The sequence below is a fragment of the Plasmodium yoelii genome (genome assembly GCF_900002385.2).
Source record: "Plasmodium yoelii strain 17X genome assembly, chromosome: 1".
Lineage (NCBI taxonomy): Eukaryota > Apicomplexa > Aconoidasida > Haemosporida > Plasmodiidae > Plasmodium > Plasmodium yoelii.
In genome coordinates this window covers 750,193-775,670 of record NC_036173.2, presented here as the reverse complement: position 1 = coordinate 775,670, position 25,478 = coordinate 750,193, and the positions used below count along the sequence as shown (strand labels likewise).

Here is a 25,478-nt window from a genome sequence, read left to right as displayed (position 1 = left end):
CATCTGGTATAGATTTATTATAAAAATGGATATACTTTTATAATGAATTTAAAAAATATATACTTATGCATATGTTTTATATCGAAGATAAAACATCATAAAACTTAAATAATGCACAAATATATAAATTTAAGAAAGTTATTATTATTACAATCCTTAAAGCATATAAATAGTCTTTTTTTTAAATATATTAAATATTATATACTTGTTTCTAATAATATATAATATAGTCTTTTTTTAAAATATATTAAATATTATATACTTGTTTCTAATAATATATAATATAGTCTTTTCTAAAATTATAATATTTACAAAGTTGTATTGTTCCATTTTCTATGCAAATCACACAAATTTATATTATTTTTAATGAATGTAGATAAATTAAAAAATAATTTTAATGCGTTAAATAACTTTATTTTTATTCCCATATACTTCAATTTGTAAGTATGCCTTATTGTGTAATTTTATAATATATTTTACGCATCATTTCCAAGGTTTAAAATGACAATTAGCAATGAACCCGTATTTATAAGCTTAAATAAGTTTTTATATGTAGATTGTTTTTAAAATCATACTTAGTAGATATTAAATATTAACATATAAATAACTATTATGTAAATTTTAAAGTATAATAGAAAACTATGTTTGATTAGGTTATTATTTTACCCTTTAATAGGAGAGAGATAAGATATATTAGCCTTTAATATATATATTTATATAAATATTCGCTAAATAGTATACATAATTTTATCTTATATATTCTACTGTTATAGTTAATGTATATCGTTCAAATAATTTATTAAAAATTCTATATTTTATTAATTCTATGGTAAAACAGCGACAATATAATATGCGTTAATATGGAATAACCAAATGACATTTAACATGAATTGAGTCTTTAACCATTTCACCATTGATTCATATTTTTAGAATATTAAACCACATATCCCAAATTGGATCTTTAACAAATATATAGCATTGATACCTTTATAATGTATTGTTATGTGTCTTTTCGATAAAATTAATATTTAATTATATGAATTTTCCACAATAAAATAATATTTAATATAAGTTATTCGTAGAGTATTTTGCTATATTATATATATAGGCGTATAATAATAACGCTATTTTATCCTTCATATTATTTATAATTATCAGAACAAACTATAACATTAAATTTTATTAATATACTTATATTTTGTCTTTTAACGATTTTAAATGTAATATATGTATACCTCAAAATATAAAATTTAAAAATGAATAGCGATTAATCTAATATTATACCTTTATAGTAAATAAATTAATGTATATAGAACTATTTATATTATTTGAATTTAAAACTTTAGCATAAAATTATATTATATATATCAAAAGTTAAAAGGATAGTATGCCTATATCTATAATGTAATTTTTATGTATTACTAAACATGTTAGATGCATAAAACGTCTTTTATAGATAACGTTGTATTGTCGATTCTCGATCGATATTTTATGAACATCTATTATTACAGTTCAGTTGGATAAAATGATTTGAATTAAAATAAATATTATACAAGTTATAAGTTTTACTAAATAAAATTTTCATAAAATAAAGAAACATATTATTATATGCATAATTGAATATAGCTCTGGGTTATCAAGGCTTATATAATAGGCAATTATGATATTGAATAATACGACTTCATATATAATCAACATCTATATTAATATATACAAGTTAGACATATTATTTTAATCATATTAAATCGATATGAACACTCAATTATATATATAACTTATAAAATATGTTATGCGATCACTTTCATATTAGCTTATGCCCCTTCTTGGTTGCATATTTGGAATTTTGGTTTCATCTTGTGATAAACATACGAAATAAAACATATATTAAATTAGTGTTCAAATTATAAAAGAATAAAGATGTAATGCTTAGCCCTAACCCGAATATGGGTCCCGCAAACACAACCTTGACCCACAGCATAAAAACTATGATCAAAAATTACTTCGAAATACACAGTTTCTTAAAATATATTAATCATTATTACTATTAGTGAAATAGTCACTCTCTTCGAATCATATATTAATGAGCCATTTTCTTCTTTATATTTTTTATTTTTTCTCTTAAATATTGTTTTTGAGCTCGTTTCCGAAATCCAAATAATGAATACTAATATAAAATGTTAAGAAATGTACGATTTTTTTGTTAACGTTTGCATATATATAATGAAAATATTTTTTCAATTCCTTATTATTTACCTTATAAGAAATTCCTAAAAAAAATGCTATTACACCAAATATTGATAAAACTATAAATAATTTGTTTGTTATCGACGAACTTGATGATGCAACTTCAGAAATTTGTACAATACTTCCTACAAAATTTTCTGCTTTTTCTATCGATGGAAAGGATGAAATATTGGAACAATTAATACCACTACATTTATTTTTAAAATTATCATAATCCTTTGATAGTGTATATAATATTTTATCATATGAACTATTTTCAGTAATATTAGAATCTCCCTTAAGTTTTTTATATTGGTCAACAAAAATTTTGGCAGAATTCAAATATTTATCGCAATTTGGCGTCTGTTCATTAAATTCATAATGCATCATACATAATGTAGTAAATGCATCATATAATTTAGATATATCTTTAATTTTCATATTCATCATATTTGTTTTATCTATAAGTTCCTTATAATTACTACACCCCATAACATTCGCTATAGTCTTTTTATAATTATCATCACCATGTATATATGTACTATAAAAGAAGTTTAGACTCTGGTTTTCTGTATTTTCGATTCGGCTTAACATTTTACTTAACCATATCATAATGTATTCAACAATATTGACGTTACTTTTTGCAACAGAATTAAACACAGAAGAATTCTCAAAGAATGCATCAAGCAAATATAAACATCCAGCATTTATTTTTTCGAAATTATTACTACATTTTTTATTAGTACAATATCCATTTAAAATATCGTGATTCATAGTAAATTGATAATTTCTATCCTTGTCCAAAGTATTGGGAAACGAATTCTTTATAGACATGAGTATTCCACACTAAGAAATAATTTAAAAACAATTAACAAAAACGCGAGTTATTAAAATAAAGTTTAATGATATATATAATACAATATCATAAAATGTAAAGGAAATTATTATTATTATTAAAAAATGCATATACCACATTCTTATCCATTGTGATGAAATTTCATTTTATATTTGTAAATCGAGTAGGATCATGCTATTTTATATACGATGCCCCCAATATGTGACGCAAATATTTTAACCCTATATATAACAACTGTCTGTAGTTAAATATATTATAACTTTTTAATAAATAAATTATTATACATAATAAATAATATTATTAGTAAAGAAAATTTCTATTTCTGTTTATCATAATTAGCTAAATTACCTTAAATATAGGGTTGCTTAATACATTTAGTTAAATATATATATAATGAATTTTATACAAAAAATGTTATTCTTACTAACATCTGGAATAATTTTATTATAGAAATGGATATACTTTTATAAATAATTTAAAGTATGTTTGAGCATAGAAAAGGAATATATTTATGTTTTATGTTTTAATGATTGCCCTTCTAAAACTTAATATTGTATAAATCTAAAAAATCAAAAAATATATTATTACTATAATCCTTAAAAGTATATAAATAGTGATTTTTTAAGATATATTAAATATTTATATAGTTATTTCTAATAATATATACCAATATTTTATTAAAATTATAACATTTAAAATTAAGTTACATGCTCCATGTTCTATGCAAATTACATAAATTTATATTGTTTTTATTTAATATGGATAAATTTATAATCCATTTTAATACGTTAAATAACTTTATTTTTATTCCTATACATTTCAATTTAGAAATATACATTATTGGGCAATTTTATAATATATTTTGCACATATTTCTCACGGTTTAAAACGAGAATTAGCATTGGTCCCGTATTTATAAGCTTAAATAAGTCTTTAAATGTATATTGTTTTTAAAATAATACTTAGTAGATATTAATTATTAACATATAAATAACTATTGATGCGAAATTTTAAGTATAATAGAAAACTATGTGTAATTAGTTTGGTATATTTTCATTTTAGATAGGAGAGATAAGGGAAGTATGCTTTTTTAAGACAATTATGTAGCTATATAATATTTACCTATTCTATATAGCTAATTATGTATTGTATTTCTTTAACATTAAACTTTCAATTCATGTATACATTAAAAATGCCTTAGAATTATTTTCTAAATATATATTTTCTTTTATATTTTATAATAAACTATATTTAGTTTTATTATGAAAAACTATAAAATTATTAATATTAATTTTCTTGGTAGTGTTAATTCTAATATTATAGCATTAAATCTTAAATAAGTGTTATAATATTTCATTTGATGTTTTGTGCATATAATTTTAATCCTATTACAAGTTTAATAATATATATCAACGTATTCGAATCAAATAAATTTAATGATTTTTTCGTATTTAATACTTTATCTATTGTTATTACTATTTTTATTACTGCTATGTCGCTGTATAGTACAACGGAATAATTAATGCGCTTAATCAAAATGCTTTAAATCAATTAGTAATTTTTTTGTTTCATTGTTTTAAAGTATAGTATTTAGAACATATTATTTAGCAATAACAATATATTTAAATTATAAATTTAGAGTTTTTATATATATAATAACCTAATAGAAATATTATTAATTCAAATTAAATTAATTATTAAATACCATTATACTTTGCATTAATATGTAATTGTATATGTTTCACAAAATTAACATATTTCAGTTTTAGTCATTTATACAATATTATATATATTATAACAATAACGTTAATTTTATGTACTAGATTGTTTATAAGTATTATGGCAAACTATAACATTAAATTTTATTATATACTTATATTTTATTTTTTAACTATTTAAAAATATAATTATTTATACCTAAAAACTATAAAGTTTACAAATTAATAGTAATTAATATAATGTTATACCTTTATGATAAATTAAAGCGTATAAACTTCTATTAATACAAATGTAAAATACAAGAGAATAGTAACTACAATTAAAACTTAAAAAATGTTAGAAGCGTAATAATATTTTATAGACAATGTTATATTGTCGATTCTCGGTCGATATTCCATGCATCTATATTTTATGAATATCTATTATTACAGTTATGTTGGCGTAATATAATTTAAACTAAAATAAATATGATACAAATAATAAGTTTTACTAAATAAAATTTTCATCAAATAAAGAAACATTGCGTTATGAAATATTCGATATAACCGCAGATTAACAAATTTTATATAATAGACAATTATGATGTTGAATAATACGAATTAATATATGCAATATAGACTTTTTATTTTAATCATATTAAATCGGCATGAACACTCAATTATATATATTATAACTTATAAAATATGTTATGTAACCCCTTCCACATTAATGGTTATATCCACTTTTTGGTTGCATATTTAGACTTTATATGTGATTAAACATACAGAATGATACATATATTAAATTAGTATTTAAGTTATAAAAAATTAAATGCAATGTAATACTTAGCCCTAACCCGAATACGGGTTCCATAAACATAACTCTGACCCTATAACTTAAAAACAATATAAAAACTATGATCAAAAATTACTCCCCAATAGACAGTTTCTTAAAGTACATCAATCTTCATACTCGGAATAATTTATTAATGATCCATTTTCTTCTTTATTTTTTTAGCTTTTCTCTTAAATGTTGTTTTTGACCTCGTTTCCGAAATCCAAATAACGAATACTAATATAAAATGTTAAGAAGCATACGTTTTCTTTGTTAATGTTTGCATATATATAATATTTTTTTTTTAATTCCTTATTATTACCTTATAAGCAATTCCCAAGAAAATTGGTATTGCAACTAATATCGATAAAATTGGAATTAATTTTCTTGCTATCGAACTTGATGTAGCTTCAGAAATTATTTTTTTTATATCTGGAGTGGATGGTAAAATTTCACAATTTTTTTTTAAATTGTCATAATCAGTTAATATATTAATCAATACATGAAAATAGCGTATATTTTCACCAATGTTATGATCTATGATAATTTTTTTATATGTTTCAACAAATTGATTAGCTTTTTCCGAATAGTTCACGCAATTTGGGTTGTTTGTATCATGCTCAATATATATGTCACATAATGTATTAAATGCATCATATAATTTAGATATAATGCTCATATCCATACTTAAAATATATTTATTTCTATCTATAAGATCCTTATAACTCTTATAACCAACAATATAATCTATATTATTATTATACTTATCACCTTCATTTATATATTTATTATAAAAAATCGTTCTATTGTCAGCTCCATTACTTTTGATCAGGCTTAAGATATAACTTAACCATATCAAAATGTATTGAACAATATAGATGTTTCCTTTTGCAGCCGTTTCAAACACAGACTTATCCTTAAAGAATGTATGAAAAATATATAAACATCTAGCATGAATTTTACCGGTATCATCTTCACAATTTTCATTAGTACAGTAATCTTCATCATGTGTAAATTGATAGCTTCCATCTTCCTCCACATAGGAAAACGAGTTCCTTAAAGGAATTAACGTTTGACACTAAGAAAGAAGTTAAAAACAATTAATAAAAACGCGAATTATTAAAAGTTTTATTAAAATAAAGTTTAATGATATTTATATGTAATACAATATAAAAAAATGTAAAGGAAATTATTATTATTAAAAAATGCATATACCACTTCCTTATTCATTATAATGGGGTTTTATTTTTGATTTGTAAATTGAGTAGGGCCATGTTCTTTTATATGTACTGTACCAACTGTATGACGCAAATGTTTTAACCCAATATATAACAATTGTCTGTAGTTAAATATATTATATGTTTTTCAATAATTAAATTAATATAGAATAATAAAATAATATTATTACAAAGAAAAGTTACATTAATCATAATTATCTAAATTACCTTAAATAGAGGGTTGCTTAATACATTTTATACAAAAAATGATATTTTTACTAACATCTGGTATAACTTTATTATAAAAATTAATATCCTTCTATAAAGAATTTAAAGTATGTTTGAACACAGAAAAGAAATATATTTATATCTTATGTTTTAATGAATGTCCTTCAAAAATTTAAATACTGTATAAATCTAAAAAATAAAAATTATATTATTACTATAATCCTTAAAGTATATAAATAGTCATTTTTTTAAATATATTAAACTTTTATATATTTTCTTCTAATACTATATACAATGCTTTATTAAAATTAAAGTATTTTCGAATTAAGTTACATGCTACATTTTCTATGAAAATTAAATAAATTTATATTGTTTTTAATGAATATAGATAAATTCAAAATTCATTTTAATGTGCTCAATAACTTTATTTTTATTCCAATATACCTCATTGGGTAATTTTATAATATATTTTACGCATAATTTCCACGGTTTAAAACAACAATTAGCACTGAATCCGTGCTTATTAATATATTTATAAGCTTAAATATGTATTTGATTGTAGATTGTTTTTAAAATAATACTTAGTAAATATTAAATATTAACATATAAATATATATTATTAATATTTTAAAGTATAATAGAAAACTATGTTTAATTAGGTTGTTATATTACCTTTAAGAGGAGAGAGATAAGATATATTGCTATTTTAATATATAAATTTAAATAAATATTTGCTAAATGTTCTAAATTATTCATTTTTTCCTATATAGTCTACTACTATAATTATCAATGTATATACTATCAAATAATTTATTAAAAGTTCTATATTTTATTAAATCTACAAAAAACAATAATAATATAATACGCATTAATATTGAATAATAAAATGATATTTAATATTAATTAAGTATTTAACCCATTCATCATTAATCCATATTTTTAGAATATAAAACTACAAATTACAAATAGAATAATTAACAAATATATAATGTATTATTATGTCTTTTCGATAATATTAATATTTAATTATATGAAGGTTTCACAATAAAACAATATTTTAATATTAACTATAGCTAATTTACTATATTATATGTATAGGCATATAATAATGCAGCATATCTATAATTTTAAACTTTAATAATATATTTATATTTTATTTTTTAACTATTTTAAAATATAATATATTTTACCTCAAAATATAAAATTTAAAAATTAATAGTAATTAATATAATGTTCTACCTTTATTATAAGTTAAAGCGTACAAATAAACATCTATTAATACAAGAAGATAATAGTAACTACAATTAAAAATTAAAAAAATCTTATAAGCATATTAATATTTTATAGATAATGCTGTATTGTCGATTATCGATCGATATTCCATGCATCTATATTTTATGAATATCTATTATACATTAGTAGTGTGCTTAATTAACATTAAAAATATAATCATTAATATGAAGCGAATTATAATATATACCTCATATATAATAATATTATACTGTTCGGTTATAAAAATACGATTTAAATTAAAATAAATATGATGCAAATAATACGTTTTACTAAATAAAATTTTCATTAAATAAAGAAACATAGTATGATATGCATAATTCAATATAACAAAATATTAACTTTTATTTAGGCAATTATAATATATCATAATATGAATTAATATATGTAATATAGTTATTTTACTTTAATCATATTAAATATATATTAACACTTAATTATATATATTATAACTTATGAAAAAATGTTATACACCCCATTTATATTAGCTTATCCCCATTTGGGATTGAATATTTGGGCATCATCTCTTGATCAAACATACGGTATGATACATATATTAAATTAGTGTTTAAGTTATAAAAAATTAAATGCAATATAATACTTAGCCCTAACCCGAATATGGGTTCCACAACATAAAAAATATATAAAAAGTATGCAAAAATTACTTCGAAATAGACAATTTCTTAAAATATATCAACCATTATTACTATTCCTGGAATAATCGCTACTCTTCGAATAATATATTAATGATCATTTTCTTTATTTTTTTATTTGTTCTCTTAATTTTTGTTTTTGAGATCGTTTCCGAAATCCAAATAACGAATACTAATATAAAATGTTAAGAAGCGTATGGTTGTTTGTTAATGTTTGCATATATAATGAAAATAATTTTAAATTTCCTTATTATTTACCTTATAAGAAACTCCCAATAAAATTGATGCTGCAACAAATATAATTGCAATTGTAATTAGTATACTTTTTGTTACTGAACTTCGTGGACAAGCTACAATTGATGAGACATGATTACATTTAACAAAATATTTTTTTTCAAAATTTTTATAATCATTTGATAAACTAGACAATAGTTGTAAATAAAAACTTCCTTTATTAATATCTAAAGCATTTTTAAGTTTTTCATATTTTTCAAATAATTCTCCAGCATTTTCTAAACATTTATTGCATTGGTAGTTTTCTGGATCAATTTCACTATACATGTTACATAATGATTTAAGTGCATCATAAAAATTAGATATATCTTTAATATCAATATTTATCGATTCTATTTTTGTATCTATAACTTCCTTTTTAATCTTATTACTACTATCAGTACCTATATGCTGATTATAATGACTATTTGTTTCTATATTATTATCATAAAAATCTTTTAATTTGGCCGTTCCATTTTCTGTTTTTTGATTTAGTCTATAACTTAACCATAAAATAGCATATTCAACAAGTTTATCACTATCTAAATTTTCATCATCAATCCACTCAAAATATTTTAGTAATGCTATAAAAGTAGAACTAAATATTTTGTCATCAGTATCACATTTATTATAAGGGCAATACGAATTAAACAAACCCGTAGAAGTATGTTCTCTCGGGTTGTTCGGATCATCAACAAAATTATTATCAGCCCCAGTAATTAGTTCACACTACGAATATATTTTACGAATTAAACAAAAAATGTATTAACATAAATGGTACTATAATTAAAATTAATATAATTAATAGGAATACAACATACGAATAATATAAGAACATGATGTATACCAATTCCTTAGACATTATGATGAAATTCTGTTATAATTCGGAGATTATGCGGGATTATGTTATTTATATATATTATATAAAATATATGTTGTATTTATTTAAGCTCTTTACATAGAAATTGTCTTTCGTTAAACATATTATTCTTAATTTGAATTTTATATTAAATAATAATACATTAGTATTACTAAAATCACATTATACTTATTTTATGACATTTAGCTAAACTATCTTAAATAGAGGGTTGCTTACACACTTTCCCATATGTATATATGATGCATTTTATACAAAAAATACTATTATTACTAGCATTTGGTATAACTTTATTATAAAAATTAATATACTTTTATAATGAATTTAAAAAATATATACATATGCTTTAATATAGAACACAAACAACGTCCTAAAACTTAAATAATGCACAAATATATAAATTTAAGAAAGTTATTATTATTACAATCCTTAAAGTATATAAATAGTAATTTTTTAAATATATTACATTTGTATATACTTGTTTCTTATAATATATAATACAGTCTTTTCTAAAATAACACTTACAAAATAAGTTGAATTGTTCCATTTCTATGCAAAATACATAAATTTATATTGTTTTTAATGAATGTAGATAAATTAAAAAATAATTTTAATGAGTCCGATAACTTTATTTTTATTCCTACATATTTCAATTTAGAATTATACATTATTGGATAATTTATAATATATTTTACGCATAATTTCCACGGTTTAAAACGACAATTAGCACTGAACCCGTATTTATAAGCTTAAATAAGTCTTTAAGTTCATATTGTTTTTAAAATAATACTTAGTAGATATTAAACATTAACATATAAATAACTATTATTTAAATTTTAAAGTATAATAGAAAACTATATTTGATTATGTCATTATTTTACCCTTTAATAGGAGAGAGATAAGATATATTAGCTCTTTAATATATATATTTCGCTAAATATTATACATAAATTTATCTTATATATTCTACTGTTATAGTTAATGTATATCATTCAAATAATTTATTAAAAATTCTATATTTTATTAATTCTATGATACAGTAATGTTGTTTTGGATTATAAAATGATTATTCACTAAACACTAATGTGAATAATAAAATGACATTTAACGTTGATTGAGTCTTTAACCATTTCACCATTGATTCGCATTTTTAGAATATTAAACCACATATCCCAAACTGAATATTTAACATATATATAGCATTGATACCTTTATAATATATTGTTATGTGTCTTTTCGATAAAATTAATATTTAATTATATGAAGTTTCCACAATAAAATAATATTTTAATATTAATTATTGGTATAGTATTTTATTATTTTATATGTATAGGCATATAATAATAACGCTATTCTATCTTTCATATTATTTATAATTATCAGAACAAACTATAACATTAAATTTTATTAATATACTTATATTTTGTCTTTTAACTACTTTAAATATGTATTTCCAATTTGTATATACTTCAAAATATAAAATTTAAAAATTAATAGTGATTAATCTAATATTATACCTTTATAGTAAATAAATTAATGTATATAGAACTATCTCTATTATTTGAATTTATAACTTTAGTATAAAATTATAATATATATAATCGAAAGTTAAAAGGATAGTATGCCTATATCTATAATGTAATTTTATGTATTATTAAAAATGTTAGATGGATAAAACATATTTTATAGATATCGTTGTGTTGTCGAACCTCGATCGACATTTTGTGAATCTATATTTTATTATTGCCTATTATATATTGGTAATATGTTTAATTAACAATAAAAGTATTCCCATTAACCTGAAGGTATATTATAATGTAGATGAATAATCAAAATGAATTTTATTATAATTCATACCCAACTTCATATATAATGTTATTATTAAAGTTATGTTGGCGTAATATAATTTAATTTAAAACAAATATGATACAAATTATAAGTTTTACTAAATAAAATTTTCGTTAAATAAAGAAATATATTGCATTATGCATAATTCGATGTAACCACATATTAACAAATTTTATATAAAGAAATTATGATATAGCAAATATCTATATTAATATATACAATATAGACATTTTACTTTAACCATATAAAATCGATATGAACACTTATTATATATATTATAATTTATGAAAAAATATTATGTGATCATTTTCATATTAATTACAGTACCCCTTTTTTGGTTGCATATTTAGGCTTCAGCTCGATATTAAAAATGCAGGATGGTACATATATTTAATTAGTGTTCAAACTATAAAAAATTAAATAATGATATAATACTTAACCCTAACCCAATATGGGTCCCACAACATAAAAACTATATAAAAATTATGACAAAAAAATACTTATTTCCAAATAGACAGTTTCTTGAAATTTATTAATCATTATTACTATTCCTGAAATATTCACTACTCTTCAAATCATAAATTAATGATCCATTTTCTTCCTTATTTTTTTAGCTTTTCTCTTAAATGTTGTTTTTGAGACCGTTTCCGAAATCCGAATAACGAATACTAATATAAAAATTTTAAAAAATGTATAATTTATTTATATTCACGAAGTACTATGTTGAATATATTTTTAGTTGACTTATTATTTACCTTATATGCAATTCCTAATAAAATTAATGTTGCAACAAATATAAATGGAATTGAAATTAATTTATTTAATATCGATGAACTTGGTGATCCTGAATCAGAATCTGATACTTTATCTTTCGAACTAGATACATCAGTTTCGGATTTTGATTCTGGTATTCCACTCAAGGAGACATCTTGTGTTTCTATAGAATTTAATACAGAATTTTGTGGGGTTTTTTCCGTTATAAGTTTTGGAAGTGTATTTCCTATATTAGAACTAACATAACTATTTCTAAAATAATTATAATCATTTGATAATGTAGTCAATATTTGATAATATGAACTTCCTTCAACATTATTATCATTATCATTAAAAAGTTTTTTATATTCATCAGCAAATTTATTAGCATATTCTATATAATCTTTCCTATTATTGCTCGTCTTTGAAAAATCATTATACATTTTACACAAATTTTTAAATAAATCATAAAGTTTAGACATAAGCTTAATATCAATATCCATCAATTCTTGTTTTTTATTCATAAGGTCAATATAACTTCTATATTCCGTAGAATCCTCTATAGAATTATTATATTCATCGACATTTTTTATGTGTCTACTATAAAACTCGTTAAATTTGGTGATTCCGTCTTGTTTTTTTTGATTTAACTTATAACTTACCCATGTCATAATGTATGTAACAATATTCATATTTTCATTTGCATTACTCGAAAAATTATATAGACTTCCATAAAATTGTTTAAATAACCATAAACATCCAGCATTAATCTTATCGATATCGTTGTTGCAGTTTCTATCAGGACAATGTTTCTTGAGCATTGAAGAATTAAAATTATAATCTTTAGATTCTTTCAATTCATCGGGAAAAAACTTCCATATAGTAGAAAACTCTCCACACTAAGAAACAATTTTAAAAAATCAAATAAAAATGTCTATTAAAATGAACTTATTATTAATTTATAGATAATAAAATATCAAAATTGTGTAATAACAAACATTTTTATTCAAGAAATTGTATGTACCATTTTACTAGTCAACATATTGGAAAATTATTTTTGAACTATAAATTAAGTACATCATATTAATTTCATATATACTGCATCAAAATAGGGACGTAAAATTGGATTCTCTATATAACAATTATCTGTAGTTAATCACATTTTATTTTTAATGTTAATTTAAAATTAATGTAAAGTAATAATACAATAGTAAGTTTATATATATTTATGAAAATTAACTAAACTGCCTTAAATTGGAGATATCTAATGCATTTTAGTAATATTTATAACATATTTTATACTTAAATTTATGATTAATAATAATATCCATTATAATTTTATTATAATAATTTAAGGAAATTTGAATGAGTTTAAAATACATCCACTTATATTTGTCTCAATATAGAAAAATACAAATTTGTTTCTCATACTTTAACAAATATATTTATATCCATGAGCCTGTAAATATGTAAAAATTAATAAATCTATTATTACTATAATCCTTAAAATATATAAATAGTCATTTTTTAAAATATATTAAATATTTACATATTTGTTTCTTATAATATAGAATATAGTTTTTTCTAAAATTATAATATTTTCAAATTTAGTTATGCTACTTACATCTCTATGCAAATTATATAAATTTATATTGTTTTTAATGAATATAGATAGATTCACAATTCATTTTAATGAGTACAATAATTTTGTTTTTATTCTTATGTACTTCAATTTAGAAGTATACCTTATTGGGTACTTTTATAATATATTTTCCCATCGTTTCCAAGGTTTAAAACGACAATTATCACTGAACCCAATTTATAATCTTAAATAAGCCTCTAAGATCATATTGTTTTTAAAATAATACTTAGTAGATATTAAATATTAACACATAAATAACTATTATGTAAATTTTAAAGTATAATAGAAAACTATGTTTGATTATGTCATTATTTTACCCTTTAATAGGAGAGAGATAAGATATATTAGCCTTTAATATATATATTTACATAAATGTTCGCTAAATATTATACATAATTTTATCTTATATATTCTACTGTTATAGTTAATGTATATCGTTCAAATAATTTATTAAAAATTCTATATTTTATTAATTCTATTATAAAACAGCGACAATATATTATGCGTTAATATGGAATAATCAAATGACATTTAACATGAATTGAATCTTTAACCATTTCACCATTGATTCATATTTTTAGAATATTAAACCACATATCCCAAATTGAATCTTTAACATATATATAACATTGATACCTTTATAATGTATTATTATGTGTCTTTTCGATAAAATTAATATTTAATTATATGAATTTCCCACAATAAAATAATATTTAATATAAGTTATTCGTAGAGTATTTTGTTATTTTATATGTATAGGCATATAATAATAACATTATTTTGTCATATTATTTATAATTATCAGAACAAACTATAACATTAAATTTATTATATACTTATATTTTGTCTTTTAACTACTTTAAATATGTATTTCCAATTTTTATATACCTCAAAATATAAAATTAAAAAATGAATAGCGATTAATCTAATATTATGCCTTTATAGGAAATAAATTAATGTATATAGAACTATTTCTATAATTTTAATTTAAAACTTTAGCATAAAATTATATTATATATAATCGAAAGTTAAAAGGATAGTATACATATATCTATAATGTAATCTTTATGTATTATTAAAAATGGTAGATGCATAATATGCCTGTTATAGATAATGTTGTATTGTCGAACCTCGATTTATTTTATATGAATATCTATTATATATTGGTAATGTGTCTAATTAATATTAAAAATATAGTCATTAACCTGAAGGTATATTATAATGTAGATGAATATTCAAAATGAATTTTATTATAATCCATATCCAACTTCATATATAATATTATAATACTGTTCGGTTATCAAAATACGATTTAAATTAAAACAAATGATACAAATAATAAGTTTTAATAAATAAAGTGTTTTATCAAATAAAGAAACATATTTTGTTATGAATAATTCAATATAATTATGAATAACCAGCTTTATATAATAAATAATTATTATATATCATAATATGAATTAATATATTCAATATAGACATTTTTTTTAATCATATAAAATCGATATGAACACCCAATTATATATATTATAACTTATGAAAAAATGTTATGTGGTCCTTTTCATATTAGATTATGCCCTTTGGGGTTGCATATTTTAACTTTTGAATTTCATCTCGAAATTAAACATACGAGATGATACATATATTAAATTAGTGTTTAAATTATAAAAATTAATACAATATAATACTTAATCCTATCCTGAATATGGGGTTCCCAAACATAACCCTGACCCACAACATAAAAACTGTTTAAAAATTATACAAAAACAGTATAAAATTATTATAACTATACATATATAACATTATATATTATTTAATTATTCTTATAGACCAAATAATTATGTTCAAAAATTATGATAAAAAATTATTTATTTTCAAATAGACAATTTCTTAACATATATCAATCATTATTACTATTCCTGAAATAATCACTAATCTTCGAATCATATATTAATGAACCATTTTATTCTTTATTTTTTTAGCTTTTCTCTTAAATTTTGTTTTTGGGTTCGTTTCCGAAATCCAAATAACGAATACTAATATAAAAATTGTAAACATATTATACATTTTTTGATAATTGCATATAATCACGAAAATTATTTTTTAATTCCTTATTATTTACCTTATAAAAAATTCCCAAGAATATTGGTATTGCAACAATTATCGATAAAATTGGAATTAATTTGCTTGTTATCGACAAACTTGATGATGTAACTTCAGAAATTTGCTCAAAACTTTGTCCATTCTGTTTAGATATATGTCCATAATTTTGTACACCATTTTCTTTTGTGTTTATCGGTGAAAGGAGTGGCATATTGCTACAATCAACTTGATTCATACTACAATAATTTTTAAAATTATCATAATCATTTGATAATGTAGACAATACTTGATAATAGGGACATTCTTTAGTAATATTAGGATTTTTGTTAAGTTCATCATATATTTTAACAAATTCATTAGCATTTTCTAAACATTTCTCACATTTTGACTCTCCTGCAACAAGTTCAGTATACATGTTACATAATGATTTAAATGCATCATAAAATTTAGACATATCATTAATATCAATAGTGATAACATTTATTTTATTATCTATGATTTCCTTATAATTTGTGTATCCTGTTATTTTTTTTAATGTATCACTACAATCTTTAACATCATTATCACAATTAGTATAATGCGTATTATTTTCTATATACTTACTATAAAAATCGTTTAATTTGGTGATTTCGCTTTCTTTTTTTAGGTTTAACATATAACTTAACCATATAATAATGTATTCAGCCATGTTTATATTTTTTTTATTTCTTACAAACAATTGCTCGAACAACCATAGACATGCACCATTTATCTTATCGAGATCAGTCTTACATCCTGTTCCATCTGATTCTCCATTAGAGCAATAATTCTTAATGTTCCCTAAATTATTAATATCACTAGTTGGATGTTTGCTTAAATCATCGGGTAAATAGGTTCTCAAGTTATTAAACCTCATACACTAAGAAAACATTTTAAAAAATATAATAAAAATATATGTTAGTGAAACTGTTATAAAATCAAATTTAATAAAATTTATAAGTAATATAACATCGAAAAATATAAGGAAAAGCAAATTTGATTAAAAAATTTATATACCAGGGTATAATCCATTATAATTTTATTTTGTTTATAATACGTAGATTATGTAACATCATAATATTTTATATATTTTGCGCTTAATAAATGACAAAATAATTGAACCATAGCATAAATTTGTCTATGGTTAAACATGTTATTATCATTTTTAATAATAATTTAAAGATGATATGGAACAATATATAATTTATTGTAGTTAGATAATTGCCTTATTTTGGGGGGATGTTTAATACATTTTTTATCATATGTATATATAATACAATTTTAAATAAATTGATTTCCTTAATAACACGTATATGAGCATTATTATAAAAATTAAGCAACATTTTAAGGAATTAAAAATATATCGTCTTATACATATGTTTTAATTTAAAAAATAAACAACGTCATATCTTTTGTTTTAATAAATGGTACCCCAAAACTAATATACTGAAAAAATCCAAACAATTAAGAAACCCATTATTACTATAATCCTTAAAAGTATATAAATAGTTATTTAATAAGATAGATTAATTTTTTATATACTTGTTTCTTATAGCATATAATACAGACTTTTCTAGAATTATAACATTTACAAAATAAGTTGCATTGTTCACTTTTTTAATTGCATATACATAAATTTGTATTGTTTTTATTTAATATATATCCATTCCAATTATATTTAACATTTTCAATAACTTTATTTATATTCCTATATAATTAAATTTAGAAATATACCTTATTGAGTAATTTTATAATATATTTTACGTATCGTTTCCACGGTTTAAAAAAGCAGCACTGAATTCGTATTTATAAGCTTAAATAAGTTTTTATATGTAGATTGTTTTTTAAATCATACTTATTATATATTAAATAAATAACATATAAATGCATATTGATGATATTTTAAAGTATAATATAAAACTACGTTTAATTAGGTTGTTATATTACCCTTTAAGAGGAGAGAGATAAGATATATTTGCTATTTTAATATATAAATTTATATAAATATTTGCTAAATGTTCTGAATTGTTCATTATTATCTTATATAGTATATTGTTATTGTTATCAATGTATATACAATCAAATCATTTATTAAAAATTCTATATTTTATGAATTCTATGGTAAAACTATTATAATATAATATGCGTTAATATGGAATAATAAAATGATATTTAACGTTGATTGAGTCTTTATAATTTTCTTTATTTATCCAGTTTTTTAAAATATAAAACTATAAATTCCAAATTGAATCTTTAACAAATATATAACATTGATACCTTTATAATGTATTATTATGTGTCTTTTCGATAATATTAATGTTTAATTATATTAATTTTCCACAAAAAACAATATTTCAATATTAGTTACTAGTAGAGTATTTTATTATATTATATTTATAGGGGTGTAATAATAATGTTATTCTATATATCATATTATTTATAATTATTAGAACAAAATATGATATGAAAATTTATTAATATACTTATATTTTATTTTTTTAAAATTTTAAATGTAATATATTTATACTTAAAAACTATAAAGCTTAAAAATTAATATTAATTAATCTAATGTTATATCTTTATAGTAAATAAACTAATGTATATATAAGTATCTCTATTATTTGAATTTAAAACTTTAGCATAAAATGATACTATATATAACCGAAAATTTAAAGGATTGTATACATATATTTATAATGTAATTATTTATTAATATGCATATTTTTATTGATTATTAAAAATGTTAGATGCATAAAATCCCTTTTATAGATAACGTTGTAATCTCGATTCTCGATCGGAACTCTATGCATCTATATTTTATGAATATTTATTATACATTGGTAATATGTTTAATTAATGTTAAAAACACATATGTTAATCCGAATGTATATTGTAATGTAGGAAATTGTTCCAAATGAATCACCATATAATGCTATTATTACAGTTCAGTTGGATAACATGATTTAAATAAAAATAAATATGGTACAAATAATAAGTTCTACTATATAAAATTTTCATAAAATAAAGAAACATATTATGATATGCATAATTCGATGTAGCTCTGGGTTATCAAGTTTTATATAATAAATAATTATGATATATAATCAATATCTATATTAATATATGCAACATAGACATTTTATTTTAATCATATAAAATCGACATTAACACTCAATTATATATATTATAACTTATAAAAAAATGTTATTTGGCCCTTTTCATATTAATGACAATGCTCCTTTGGGAGACATATTTTTAAATTCATCACGAAATTAAACATACGGATATAGTATATATATTTAATTAGTGTTCAAATTATAAAAAATTAAATAAAGGTATAACACTTAGCCCTAACCCAATATGGGTCCCATAAGCATAACCCTGACCCACGACATAAAAATTATGATAAAAAATTACTTATTCCAAATAGACAGTTTCTTAAAATATATAAATAATTATTACTATTCCTGAAATAGTCACTCTCTTCGAATCATATATTATTGATTCATTCTCTTCTTTATTTTTTTTATTTTTTCTCTTAAATATTGTTTTTGAACTCGTTTACGAAATCCAAATAGCGAATACTAATATAAAATGTTAAGAAGCGTACGGTTGTTTGTTAATGTTTGCATATATATAATAATATTTTTTTTAATTCCTTATTATTTACCTTATAAGAAATTCCTAAAAAAAATGCTATTGCACCAAATATCGATAAAACTGTGAATAATTTATTTGCTGTCGACGAACTTGATGATATAACTCCAGACATTTGTGCAGAAAATTTTGTTGTTATGTCGGGAAGGGATGTAAAACTTTTACATTTATTTATTAAATTATTATAATCAGTTAATAAAAAAGGCAATATTTTTCTTCGTGCTGTATCTTCAATATTATAGCTTTCGTTGAGGTCTGTATATTTTATAACAAAATTTTTCGCATCATTTGGCACTGTGCTTTCTTTTGTATGTTTTTCAGCATTAATATACATACTACATATTAATTTGGATGCATCATAAAATTTAGACAGATCGTCAATATTAATATTCAACAAATAATCTCGTTTATCCATGAATTCCTTAAGATTTCCAATTCTGTTGGCATCAGTTATAAAACTTTTATAATTACCACTACTTTTTACATATTCATTAAAAAAATCATTTATTGTGTTAAATTTTTTCCCTTCGTGTTGATTTAATTTGTAACTAAACCATGAAATCATATGTATAAAAAATGCATTAGTATTATTTTGATCATAACCATTAGTTGTTAATGTAGAATAACATTCTCCAAGTAACCATAAAAATCCAGCCGTAATTTTATCGAGATTAGTATTGCATGTGTTGTCTCCTAAACCGTTTTCAGGGCAATATTTCTTAATTTCCGAATTATCATTCAAATCGAGTTTTGTAGTTGCACCTAAATCATCGGGTAAATACTCCCTCAAAAAATCAAACTTTCCACACTAAAAAACCATTTAAAAAAAATCGATAAAAATATGTATTAAAAAAATGTTATTAAAATATAACTTAATGAAGTTTATAGGAAATATAATATCAAAAAGTGTACATACTAGAGTATCATCCATTATGATGTAATATAATTTATAATCTCTAGGTTAAGGGGGTATCATGTTATATACTAAAATAGGTAATACATTATTTAATCCTATATACAGAAATTATCTGTAGATAAAAATATTTTTATTATTCTTAATATCAATTTAAAGATAATATGGAACAATATATACTTTTTGGTAGTTAGATTAATTGCCTTATTTTGGGGGTGTTTAATACATTTATTATCATATGTATATATAATACAATTTTACATAAATTGTTATCCTTAATAACATTTATATGAGCATTATTATAAAAATTAAAGTAACATTGTAATGAATTTAGAATATATCTCCTTATACATATGATTTAATATAGAAAATAAACAACTTCCTAAAACTTAAATACTGTATAAATTTTAAAAATAAAAAATTATATTATTACTATAATCCTTAAAAGTATATAAATAATCATTTTCTAAAATATTTTAAATATTTATATACTTGTTTCTTATAATATATAATACAGTTTTTTCTAAAATTATAACATTTATAAAATAAATTCCATTGCCCCCTTTTTTAATTACATATACATGATTTTAATATTATTTTTATTTAATATATATCGATTCCAATTATATTTAACATTTTCAATAACTTTAGTTTTATTCCTATATAATTCAATTTAGAAATATATATTATTGGGTAATTTTATAATATATTTTGCACATCTTTTCCACGGTTTAGAACGACAATTAGCACTGAAACCGTATTTATAAGCTTAAATAAGACTGTTAATGCATATTTTTTTAAAATAATACATATTAAATATATGACACATAAATAAGTATTGATACAAATTTTAAAGTATAATAGAAAACTATGTGTATTAGGTTGATATATTGCACTTTGAGAGGAGAGATAAGGGAAGTATCCTTTTTTTAAGACAATGATGTAATCATATAAAATTTATTTATTCTACATAGTTTAATTATGTTTTATATTTTCTAGCATTAAAATTTTCAATTCATGTATACATTAAAAATGCCTTAGAATTATTTTCTAAATATATAATTTTCTTTTATATTTTATAATAAACTATATTTAGTTTTATGATGAAAAACTATAGAATTATTAATATTATTTTGCTTGGTAATGCTAGTTCTAATATTATCACATTAAAGGCATACTTAGTTGAAGGCTATAATATTTATATGATGTTTTGTGCATACAATTTTAATCTTATCATACCTTTAATAATACATATAATTAATATATATCAACGTATTCGAATCAAATGGATTTAATGATTTGTTCGTATTTAATACGTTTATCTGTTATTATTGCTATTATTATTGTTACTGCTATATCACAGTGTAGTGCAACTGAATAATTAATGCGCTTAATAAAAATACTTTAAACCAATGTATAATATTTCTTAGTTTCATAGTTTTTAAATTAAGTATTTTATAACATATATTATTTCGCAATAACAATATATTTAAATTATAAATTTAGAGTTTTTATATATATAATAACCTATAAAAATATTATTAATTCAAATTAAATTAATAATTGCATACTTTTTCTATATACTTTACATTAATATATAATTGTATATGTTTTCAAATTTTAGCATATTTCAGGTTTTAGTCATTGATACAATATTTTGTTCATTTATATCTATAAATTTTAGAATAATAGCATAATTTTATATACCAAATTGTTTATAAGTATTATAACAAGCTATAATATTAAATTTTATTAATATACTTATATTTGTTCTTTTAACTATTTTAAAATATAATTCATTTATACCTCAAAATTATAAAATTTAAAAATTAATAGTAATTAATCTATTATTATACCTTTATGACAAATAAATTAAAGCGTAAAAGCAACTTCTATTAATACTAATTAATTTTAATACAAATGTAAAATACAAAAAAAGAATAGTAACTACAATTAAAACTTCAAAAATATTGTATTATAGTACGATTTTTATTGTATTATTAAAAATGTTAGATGCAGGAAACATTTTTTATAGATATCGCTGCATTGTCGAATCCCGATCGATATTTTATGAATCTATATTTTATAACCACCTATTATATATTGGTAATCTGTTTAATTAATCTTAAAAGCACATATTAATATGAATATATGTTGTAGTGTAGACAATTGTTCCAAATAAATCTAATTATAATTTATACTTTCATATATAATAATAATATATTGATCAGTTATTAAAATATAATTTAAATTAAAATAAATATGATACAAATGATAAGTTTTACTAAATAAAATGTTTCATTAAATAAAGAAACATGTTGTGTTATACATAATTTGATATAGCCATAGATTAAAAAAATTTATATAATAGGCAATTATGATATAGCATAATATGAATTCATATATAATCAATATCTATATTAATATATACAATATAGACATTTTTTTTAATCATATTAAATCGGAATGAACACTCAATTATATATATTATAACTTATGAACAAATGTGATGTGGCCCTTTCCATATTAATGGAAGTACCCCTTTTGGGGGTACATATTCGGACTTCATCGCGATTTTAAACATACATATAAGTATATATATTTAATTGGTGTTAAAATTATACAAAATTAAATGCAATGTAATACTTAACTCTAACCCGAATATGGGTTTCATTAAGACAAACTGAACCTTGATCCATCACATAAAAATTATATAAAAATGATGCAAAATTACTTAGTTCCAAATAGACAGCTTCTTAGCATATATCAATAATTATTACTATTCCTGAAATAGTCATTATTCTTCGAATCATATATTAACTATCCATTTTCTTAATTTTTTTAGCTTTTTTCTTAAATATTGTTTTTGAGATCGTTTCCGAAATCCAAATAACGAATACTAATATAAAATGTTAAGAAAGGTACGTTTTTTTGTTAGTGTTTGCATATATATAATGAAAATAATTTTTTAATTTCTTATTATTTACCTTATAAGAAATTCCAAAAAAAAATACCATTGCACCAAATGTCGATAAAACTATAGATAATTTTTTTTCTATCGACAAATTTGATAATGTAAATTCAGAACTTCGTGCAGAAGCTTGCATTTTTTCTATAGTTTGGAGGGGTGAAGATTTGCAACATTGAGTATTATTATATTTATTTTTAAAATTATTATAATCATTTAATAAAGTAGACAATACTTGATGATATGGACTACCTTCAGTGATATCATCAATATTATTAAGAAATTCATATTTTTTAAAAAAATCATCAGCATATTTCATATATTTCTCGCAATCTGACGTTTTTTCGTCAAATTCAGTATACATATTACATAAGATTTTAAATGCATCATACAACATAGCCATAGTGTGCATATTCATATTCATGAAATCTCCGTTTGTTTCTATGAATTTCTTAAAATTTGTATATCCCGTTCCATCTTTTAACGAATTACTACAATCTTTACTATCAGTATTGGAATCATTATAATCCGTATTATTTTTTATATATTTAGTATAAAAATCATTTAATGTGGTGATTCCTTCACCTGGCGTTTTATTTACCATATTACTTAACCATAAAATAGCATATTCAGGATATTTTACATTTTCATTTCCAGAACTATTATCACTACAATGATTCTTGAACATCTCTAACAACCATATAAGCCCAGCATTAATTTTTTCACCATTTGTGTTACATTCTCCTTTTTCCCCCCCATTCTTGGTAGGACAATATGCTGTGTATAATACTTCATCACAACAGTTTCCTCCATTAAGTAATAGTTCACTGGAAAAACAATCGTCAAGCTTTTTAATTGTGGAGAACTACGAATATATTTTATGAATTAAACAAAAAAATGTATTAATATAAATATTATTAAAATGAAAATTAATGTAATTTATAGGAATTCAACATCCGAATAATATAAGAAACATAATATATACCAATTCTTTAGACATTATAATGTAATTCTGCTATCATTTGGAGATTAGGTGAGATGATATTATTTATATATGTTGTATTTACTTAATCTCTTTACATACCAATTATCTTTCGTTACCCATATTATTCTTAATTTTAACTTCATATAAAATAACAATACAATAGTATTACTAAAATAATATTATACTTATTTTATGACAATTAGCTAAATTAACTTAAATAGAGGGTTGCATAATACATTTTATACAAAAAATCCTATTCTTACTAACATCTGGTATAACTTTATTATAAAAATGGATATACTTTTATAAATAATTTAAAGTATGTTTGAACATAAAAAATGTATATATTTATACTTTATGTTTTAATGATTGCCCTTCTAAAACTTAATACTGTATAAATCTAAAAAATAAAAAATTATATTATTACTATAATCCTTAAAAGC

General features: G+C 20.6%; 7 protein-coding genes across 7 annotated transcripts; all 7 read right to left on the bottom strand.

The window, feature by feature from the left end:
- Window positions 1–2,077: 2,077 nt before the first annotated feature.
- Window positions 2,078–3,208, bottom strand: PY17X_0117700 (PIR protein; the record flags this gene model as incomplete). The annotated part of the gene is made up of 3 exons (XM_022957891.1): window positions 2,078–2,164; window positions 2,254–3,069; window positions 3,194–3,208. 3 exons carry the CDS (start codon window positions 3,206–3,208, stop codon window positions 2,078–2,080), a joined length of 918 nt encoding a protein of 305 aa, XP_022811303.1.
- A 2,573-nt stretch (window positions 3,209–5,781) lies between these two features.
- On the bottom strand, window positions 5,782–6,840 carry PY17X_0117600 (PIR protein; the record flags this gene model as incomplete). Its single annotated transcript, XM_022957890.1, has 3 exons — window positions 5,782–5,847; window positions 5,933–6,688; window positions 6,826–6,840. The coding sequence occupies 3 exons, from the start codon at window positions 6,838–6,840 to the stop codon at window positions 5,782–5,784; spliced, it is 837 nt and encodes a 278-aa protein (XP_022811302.1).
- Window positions 6,841–9,104: 2,264 nt separating this feature from the next.
- Window positions 9,105–10,133, bottom strand: PY17X_0117500 (PIR protein; the record flags this gene model as incomplete). Its single annotated transcript, XM_022957888.1, has 3 exons — window positions 9,105–9,170; window positions 9,257–10,000; window positions 10,119–10,133. The coding sequence occupies 3 exons, from the start codon at window positions 10,131–10,133 to the stop codon at window positions 9,105–9,107; spliced, it is 825 nt and encodes a 274-aa protein (XP_022811301.1).
- Window positions 10,134–12,598: 2,465 nt separating this feature from the next.
- On the bottom strand, window positions 12,599–13,791 carry PY17X_0117400 (PIR protein; the record flags this gene model as incomplete). Its single annotated transcript, XM_022957887.1, has 3 exons — window positions 12,599–12,664; window positions 12,752–13,648; window positions 13,774–13,791. The coding sequence occupies 3 exons, from the start codon at window positions 13,789–13,791 to the stop codon at window positions 12,599–12,601; spliced, it is 981 nt and encodes a 326-aa protein (XP_022811300.1).
- Window positions 13,792–16,361: 2,570 nt separating this feature from the next.
- On the bottom strand, window positions 16,362–17,544 carry PY17X_0117300 (PIR protein; the record flags this gene model as incomplete). Its single annotated transcript, XM_022957886.1, has 3 exons — window positions 16,362–16,427; window positions 16,514–17,392; window positions 17,530–17,544. 3 exons carry the CDS (start codon window positions 17,542–17,544, stop codon window positions 16,362–16,364), a joined length of 960 nt encoding a protein of 319 aa, XP_022811299.1.
- Window positions 17,545–20,009: 2,465 nt separating this feature from the next.
- PY17X_0117200 (uncharacterized protein) lies at window positions 20,010–21,100 on the bottom strand (the record flags this gene model as incomplete). Its single annotated transcript, XM_719511.1, has 3 exons — window positions 20,010–20,096; window positions 20,183–20,977; window positions 21,086–21,100. 3 exons carry the CDS (start codon window positions 21,098–21,100, stop codon window positions 20,010–20,012), a joined length of 897 nt encoding a protein of 298 aa, XP_724604.1.
- A 2,791-nt stretch (window positions 21,101–23,891) lies between these two features.
- Window positions 23,892–25,050, bottom strand: PY17X_0117100 (PIR protein; the record flags this gene model as incomplete). Its single annotated transcript, XM_022957885.1, has 3 exons — window positions 23,892–23,981; window positions 24,070–24,915; window positions 25,036–25,050. The coding sequence occupies 3 exons, from the start codon at window positions 25,048–25,050 to the stop codon at window positions 23,892–23,894; spliced, it is 951 nt and encodes a 316-aa protein (XP_022811298.1).
- Window positions 25,051–25,478: the final 428 nt, after the last annotated feature.